The sequence below is a fragment of the Poecilia latipinna genome, unplaced genomic scaffold (assembly GCF_001443285.1).
Source record: "Poecilia latipinna isolate Pla-1442-1.1 unplaced genomic scaffold, P_latipinna-1.0 Scaffold15, whole genome shotgun sequence".
In the NCBI taxonomy this organism is placed as follows: Eukaryota; Metazoa; Chordata; class Actinopteri; order Cyprinodontiformes; family Poeciliidae; genus Poecilia; species Poecilia latipinna.
Genome location: NW_015112631.1, coordinates 601,743 through 609,803, shown reverse-complemented (window position 1 = coordinate 609,803; position 8,061 = coordinate 601,743). Strand labels below are relative to the sequence as shown.

At 37.4% G+C, this 8,061-nt stretch overlaps 1 protein-coding gene across 3 annotated transcripts in view; it reads left to right on the top strand.

The window, feature by feature from the left end:
* rhbdd1 (rhomboid domain containing 1) overlaps positions 1–5,644 on the top strand; it is a 10,105-nt gene extending 4,461 nt beyond the window's left edge. The window contains exons 1-8 of one of the 3 annotated variants that reach the window (XM_015032981.1): positions 7–211; positions 1,433–1,597; positions 1,916–2,195; positions 2,274–2,406; positions 3,849–3,937; positions 4,115–4,177; positions 4,610–4,744; positions 4,806–5,644. In XM_015032981.1, coding sequence (XP_014888467.1) covers positions 1,445–1,597; positions 1,916–2,195; positions 2,274–2,406; positions 3,849–3,937; positions 4,115–4,177; positions 4,610–4,744; positions 4,806–4,906 — 954 coding nt within the window. In that variant the 5' untranslated portion in view covers positions 7–211; positions 1,433–1,444 and the 3' untranslated portion in view covers positions 4,907–5,644. Of the gene's footprint in view, positions 1–6; positions 212–1,432; positions 1,627–1,915; positions 2,196–2,273; positions 2,407–3,848; positions 3,938–4,114; positions 4,178–4,609; positions 4,745–4,805 lie in introns of those variants that run through there. The other 2 variants (XM_015032988.1, XM_015032998.1) reach the window with 2 other exon arrangements.
* The last annotated feature ends 2,417 nt before the right edge of the window (positions 5,645–8,061 follow it).

Below are 8,061 nucleotides of genomic sequence, written 5' to 3'. Positions count from 1 at the left end.
AGTGCTAGAAGTGATGATGAAACCTGGAGAAATAAACCGTTCTGACGTGTGGCCGAGAGGTTTATTAGTTAAACTTCACTCAGTCGGTCTGTGTTAAGTTTCCTCTCAGTCTTTTCTGGTGAAAAGCTGCTTTAAACCGGAAGCTAACTTTACTGTTAGCGGGGTTAGCATTAGCCGAAGCGCCTGCAAAGGAGGAAGAACTGAACTCGCAGTGAGTACAACTCACTTTTATGTCCCTGTTTATGCTAAGAAAAGCTTTAAGAACATGAGAGGAAGAAATATCAACAATTGTTAGACCGAGTTAATATTTTTAAAACCGCTCATTTGTGAGTGTTTGTCCAAAGTGGTCACACACCAAAGTTTTGATGCAATAAAGAATTCTTCAACAGTAAAGGAAAACATTACAATAAATGGATACATCTGGCCGTTTACACCACACTACACTTAAATTTCAAATACTTGAGATTAGTTTATGACTAAATGTATTAATTAATTAATACAATTATGACTAATTGTATTTTGACTACACATAATACCTATTTGAGAAATGTCTAATTACATTCTGACTTGTTTAAGTAACGTCAGTTTTACTTTCAGCTGTTTGGAGGTTTAAATTGTGACTACAGAATCGAAGCCAATTTGAGATACCTCACCTTTTGATCTGATTTGTCATTATTCCAATTAAAAGTATCTTAAATGTATTTTTAGACTGGTGATTTATAAGTTTGAACAAGAGCAAATAAAATTTCAGATGTCTTGAAAGCAAATAATGACTCAGCAAAACTAACTTAGAGATTAGTTCAAAGTTGGCAGCAAATCAATCGCATGATAAATTAAAATGAACTCAATCAACTCATTAAAAACTGGATGACAAAAGTCTTTAGCTCGTTTTTTTAAATGACAATTTGGTTTACATAAACTTCATAATTTATTTTATTTGTTATTTCTGTTTTTATTTTGGATATTTAATTTATCTACCAGTTCCAGTGTTAAATGTTTATTAGAATTTAAAATGTACTTAAAATAGTCTCAACAGTATTGTTTATTGGAAAAACTTCTGAGACAATTTATCCTTCAGTATATATTTGTTATTGTGACAGTCCTAGTCAAAGTTCCTTTTTAAAATATCTCCAAATGAGATATTTTTTGATTTCAGATATCTTGAATTATAACATTCTGAATATGATACTGTATTCTGTCTTGTCAAAATGTCCCAGAGTTACGTAACAAAACATGTTGACAGTATGACTTTTAGCTTTCCAAGGCTGTTTTTAAGAGTGTTGAGTTTGCAGATTTCAGTTTTGGTCCCCATTCAAACCGAGTTTACCGATCTATTTGGTGTGAAAGCATCCTTAAAGAGCGCCTGCTCTGATTTGTCTGTCTGGTTCGTAACGTCAGCCATGGTTGAAGTGGTGTTGCTGCTTCCTGTCAGGGGGGTTTCAGGATGAACAGGAGGTCGAGGTCGTCCCATCTGGGCTTGCTGATGCTGGGCGCCCAGGTGCTCGAAGTGGGCCTGGGCAGCATTCCGCCCGTCACCCTGGCTGTCCTGGCCATCAACGTTTACCTTTACCTCTTCCCAGCAGCTCCGCTCCTGAGGGTAAATAACTAATGCACACATCCAGACATGTAAGAGCAAAACAATGTATACTTTTTTCATTTACTAAATTGCACCTGGTGATTCAGTTGGCAGAAATAGTCACCATTTTGCATGATTTCTAATAGAAACACACTGATCGGATATTAATAACTGTATTAATTCTGTATTGGTGCAAAGTTATCAAATAAATGTGTAATTCATCACATTCATGTCTGTTTAAAAAGTCAGTCCAGCTGTTTTTCTGCGTCAGCTCGGCCGATACCTCAGAAGTGGAAGAAGTGGATTGGTTCATCCTTAATTTGTTTTGTTTTTTCCCAGGCCTGTGTGAGCGTCCAGCAGGCGTACTGGCAGGGCGACTGGCGGCGGCTGCTCCTGGCGCCGTTCCACCACGCCGACGACTGGCATCTGTACTTCAACATGGTGTCTCTGCTGTGGAAGGGGATGAACCTGGAGCGGCGGCTGGGCGCAGCCTGGTTCCTCTATGTTCTGTCCGTCTTCTCCGTGCTCACCGGGGCGGTGTACCTGCTGCTGGAGGCGCTGCTAACGGAGCTAGCTGACGACCAGTCCTACAGCCTGGCCTGCGCTGTCGGCTTCTCTGGTACGAGTAGATCTACGGGTTTCTGAGTGGAAAGGTTTGGGTCCTCTTCACTGATTTGTTTTTATGTTTTATTTCCAGGTGTGCTGTTTGCGCTGAAGGTGCTGAATAACCACTACCACCCTGGACGCGTGATTTACTTGATGGGGCTGCCGGTGGCTAGCCGCTACGCCAGCTGGGTGGAGCTCGTTCTGATCCACATCACGGCACCTGGGTGAGTTTAAGAGAAAACATCCTGGATTCTGGAGCCGCTTCCCAGATTAGACTCCTAAAAATGATTTTTAATCCCAGTAAAACCAGTTTAAACAGCTTTATAAACATTAATGAAGCTTTTTTCTCACTTTAACTCTCTATTTTATAACTCTGAAACTCTTTAACTTCCATTTTTCCAGTAGTTTATGTCCAGTTTATTACTTATTAATTCATCTGAGCATAATGCTGCACTAAATGATACACTATTAAAATTTCTAAAGATGTTTTTTTGTTAACTGCACTGTTTGATTTCATCCACTAGATGGAGCTGTTTCACGTGTTTAATAACACATATAAACTTAAACAGACGTTTTTGTCCCCAGTCCTGATAAATTAAAACCATTTAGTCAAAAATCTAAACTGACATTTTAATAAAAACAGCTTATTGTTTTTGATAAATATCTATTGTTAAACGTTTATCATTTCAAAACAGTAATTTCATTTCAATTTTTAGGTCTAAAAACAAAGACATTTATAAAAAATGTGCAAAAATATATATTTCCTTTTATTGTTTGTTGATATTTGCTAATTTTCTTTTTTTAAAAAGCACAGTTTATAACTGAATGACAAGAAAAATTATTAATACTAATTACGGCTGCAGCTAAAGATTATTTTAGTAATTGAGTAATCTGTCGATTATTCTGATGAATTGTTGAAATTAATGCAATTATTCCATGAAAAACCTGTAGTTTTTTTTTTTACAACGGTTTTATTTTGAAAATGAGACTTTTTCTCAATTAGATTAGCATGGAAACAAGATAAAGATAAGATTTTATACAACTTTTATTAACCAGGTGAGCTATTAAAAACAAGTTCTTACTTACAATAGAGATGTGACATTTTAAAGGTAAAATAAATAAATACATACGTTTGCATTTGTTTGATCCATTTGTAGAATATTTCATTTTTTAATCAATATTAAGGAATTATTGACTTAAAACAAGCTCATATATTTTGCTGATAAGTTACTTGTAAATTAGTTTCGTCTTATTTCGAATGCACTAAGATATTTGCACTGGGAACCAGAGTAAAATGACCTGGTAACATTTAGTGTTTGCAGTGTAATGCTGAGAGTTGGAAATGTTCTGCTGGGAACCATTAAGTCCAGGAAGTGTTTGATTCCCAGAACCAAACGTGGAGAAACTGCATCCAGCTTCTATGCACCACAGATCTGGAGCTGAAAACTGAAAAACAGCCGAAACACTGAGTCTGGAATAAAAACCCAAATGTTCGGAGCTGCTTTTGAAACATGATAAATGAACCTTTAACCAACATTTTAATGTGTGATGAAGATATTTAACAATGTTTGAATTGTTGATTTTTGTGTTTTTATGATGCACTTTGAACCGCCCTGTTGCTGAAACCATTGATTGATTGATTGATCCGTGTCTGCTGCTCCTCCAGGACTTCGTTTGTGGGTCACCTGGCAGGAATCCTGGTGGGTTTGCTCTACACGTCCGGACCGCTCAACAGAATCATGAGGAAATGTGCAGGTCTGACTTCATTCAGCCGTTTTCTCTAAAACCTTCGGTCTGATCCTGAGCAGACACATCACTTCTTAAATATGTTCAGTTTTAAATTCATTTGATTAGAAGTCGACTGGTTTACCATAATCAGGTCTTTACAGGTCTAACAGTAACTTACTGGTTTTACTGGATTCTTTTCTCCAGATTTGTTCACGTCAAACGAACACGGATCACATCACAACTACTACAGATCTGCCGGCACGTCAGGTACCGGAGCATGCTGGGAAATATTTCATAAAATATTAAAATAAAGTCATAATATTAGAATAAAGTGGTAATATTATGACTTTATTCTGTAACTTTATTCTCATATTATTGAGTTAATGAGCAAAATATTATGAATTTATTCTTGTATGATTTTATTGTCATAATTTTATAACTTTATTCTCATAATTTACTGGCTATTTTTGTAAATTTCTAACTTTATGCTGCTAATTTTATCATTTTATTCTCGTATTATTTCAACTTTATTCTGATAATTGTATAACTTAATTTTTGTTTGACTTCCATTTTTGTGATATTATGAATTTATTCTCTTAATGTTATGACATTTTCTCTGAATATTTTCGGACTTTTTCTCATAATTTTGTCTTTTCTTGATCTTTTTCTTGTCTGGGGCCTCATTCCCTCATAACTCAGGTTATGCTGGCCGTAGTGGAGTTTACTATGGATACTTTCAGGACCCCCCAGATTACCACACGGCGTCGTACACCGGCGGGCTGACGGAGGAGCAGCAGCTGGAGGCGGCGATCAGAAACAGTCTGCACGACCGAGGTGAGGCGCTCTGAACTCTGAACTCTGAAAGAAACACACCTGACTCCTGCTCATTTCTCAGGACAAGGCCACAGCAGTCGAGGTCGTCCACATCGGGACTTCTCTGATGATTTCAGCGCCGAGGAGACGAGGTGGAGGAGGATGAGGCGGTTCGACAGCTGAACTCTGACCCAGGAAGTAGAAGAAGAAGAAGAAGGTTTTGGTGGAAGAAGGACAGACTGAGAGGATTGCTCTGAATAAAGCGATCAAACGTTTCACCACCTTCTGTTCTTTCCTGAATCTGTCATTAATGAGCCAAAGAGAGCAGATTCTGAGTTTGTGTGTTTTATAAAACCAGAAGACGAAAAGCTTCTGAGCTTCGACTGCAGGATGAAGTTTGAAGGTAAAAGTGAAAAGAAGATTTCTGTTTCTTTTTAGCTTGAACTGAACGCTGGTTGGTTTGCTTATAAAAATCATCAAACATTTTCCAGTTTCATATCAGACTGTCTCTGAGACAGACTGATACGATATAGAAAACAAAGAAACAGAGAGGAATAAATGTCTGAGAAAAAAAACAGAAATTCTGAGATCAGTCTCAAATTTTCTAGAAAACATAAAATTTCTGAGTTTGAAAAGTTAAGGAATTGGAGAAATTTCTGACTCTGAAATTTCAGGTTTTTGTAGAAAAAAGTGACTTTTCAAACTCAGAAATATTTGACTTTTTTCTGTCTTTTGAACTTGTTTTTATTTTTTTTGTCTCCTTCTGGCTGTTGCCGCAAATGAAGCTGCTGCTCTTCCTCTTGCTATTCATGAGTTCTCGAAGGATTTTGCCCCTTTTGCCCCATTTTGAAAAGGGGGGAACTTTGTGTCTGACTTTGTAAATGTGTGAAAAGGCCTTAGAATAAATCTCGTTTTGCAGTAGCAAAGTCTCACACTGATTTAATTTAACAAAAATTTTAAAGCTGCCTTTAGTTGTGTTTCTTAGTCGGGAAAAGTTTGAATCTGAAAAAAAAGTGTTAAACTGCTTTTCATATTCAATGGTTTTTCATACATTCTTTTTTTTTTCCTTTGTAAAACTTTTGGCCCCAATTTAGCTCCATATGGATGTTCTCGACATGTTAGCAAAGTTAAACTGAGTGATTTTTTTATTGAAACATGGAAGAATTGCCACAGTTTAAGTGAATGTAGCTCAGTTTGTATTGATTGTGACTCAAATGAGCATCTTTGAATAATTCATTTTTAAAGTTACTGAATACATCAACATATTTTGACTAAAATTTTAATCTTGTGAAAAACACACAGAAATGACGGCTGTAAAATGATTTCAAATAATTAGAATCAGTCACAGTTCATGGCATCCAGTTTGTCAGCCATGACAGTCTTCCTGTCAGGTTAGTTTAAACTTATGGGGTGCCTGTCTGATAGATCTCCAAAGACAATATTTCAGCTGATTTCCTCCTCTCTAATGGACAGATCTAATAAATAATAGATGTTTTGGCTCATGCAGCAGCCTGGCTCTGCTCTGCGCATGCTGCACACCGTCTCTGATCCAGTCAGTCCTGTGTGAAGGTCAATTCATCGTTGCCTTTGCAAGCTGAGATCACAGCGACTCCCACAGGAAAACCAAATGTGTTGTTGCATAAATGAAACAAGCTGCTGGTGTTAAATCCTGCTTAGCAACTGAAAAGTCTCACAGTGAATGAGCTGCAGACCGACATTAAATTAAATCTGCTCCTGAAGCAGATTTAGTCTCTGCATGTTCTGATTGATCAGGAATCGATTCTGGATCGTCCCCACTTCTTTACCATCTTCCAGTTATGATGATTTTTTTTATTATCAAAGTTGCTCTCAAATAGACAAATCTACTAAACATGTCTTTAATATAACAAATCTGTTTAATTTCTCACATTCCTTTAAGGTCAAGTGATGAAATCTTTTTTTAAATGATGTAATATCAAATTTTGTTGAATTTTGAGGAATATTTATACATATATGTATTTTTTTATTATGCTAGCCGCTTAACTTGAATTATTTCTGCAAGTTAAGCAGGAATAATTAAGTTAAGTTAAGTTAAACCGGCCCTGTTTTAAGTTAATGAGTCCTTAATATTTAATAAGTACTAATTCATCTGTCAATTTTTTTTTTTTTTAATATGACATTTTTACCCTGTTAAGTGAAATAATCTGCTATTGAAACTAGAACTTATTGACATAAAACAAGCTCTTATATTTTGCTGTAAGGTTTTGTTTTATATATTTTTAATGTGTTGGGTTTCTGTTCTTTTCTCTGGGAAAAGAGCAGAAACTCCGTGGTGGGAGTTCAGTTTTTACAGTGCGCCCCCCTGTGGTGGTGCAGCTTCACGTTCCTGGTCTGATCACCTGTAAACGGTTTGCTGCGGGAGCGTGAAGCTCGCCTCACCTGACTGACGCTCACAGAAATGGAGCTGATTGGATCCCAACAGCAGAACCCCAAGTTCTCCAGCAGGGGTCGGATTCAGTCCAGCACCGAGCCGCGACCTCTTGACCTTTCCTCTCTTCAACAGTTGGAGAGGCTGAAGAGATGAGATAAATATGAGCTCACATCTACTCTTCCTCTCCCTGCTGTCAGTCTGCCCCTCCATTTCTTCCTTTCTTTTCTCTTTATTGCTGGAGGATTTTTCTCCCGTCTCTCTCTTGCCTCTCTTTGCTGCCTGTTCTCGTCTGACGTGTTTTTCTCCCTCAGTTCATCTCTGGATTCGTCTCCCAGACCAAAGCGAAGGTTTTGATCTCACTCCTCTTCTTCTCCTCACTCAGACACTCTGTGTCTTTGCGCCACAGTTTCCTTTAGATCACAGTTGGTGATTCTCTCTGATTCTGGTTCAGGCCGGATGACCCACTTCTGCAGTGAAGTCAACGTTTCACCGCGTTGAGTCTGAAGAACGGCTTCATCACCATGTCAGTGTTTCCTTTACACTGAAAATGAAACGCCTCGTGTGCAGAGCTCGGTAGCAGCTAGTTAAATTTAATAATTTAATTTATCTAGTTTCTAATGAAAATATCCTGAAATAAAACAAAAATTAACTTACAAGTTACAGTAAATGGGAGTTTGTTTTAAGTCAGTAATTCTTGAATATTTATGAAACAGTTCTACTCCTCCGGTAGAATATTCCGGCGTTACCTAGCAACCCCAGCCAAGCCCAGCCCGTTACTTAGCAACCCAGTTCGAGTTCCACTGGCCAGTTATCTGATTTATAACTTGGGAAAAATGTCTTGTAGAACTTTTTCATCAAAATTTAAGAATTACTGACTTAAAACAAGATTCTATGTTTTGTTGAAAAGCTACTTACAAACAGAGTGAGG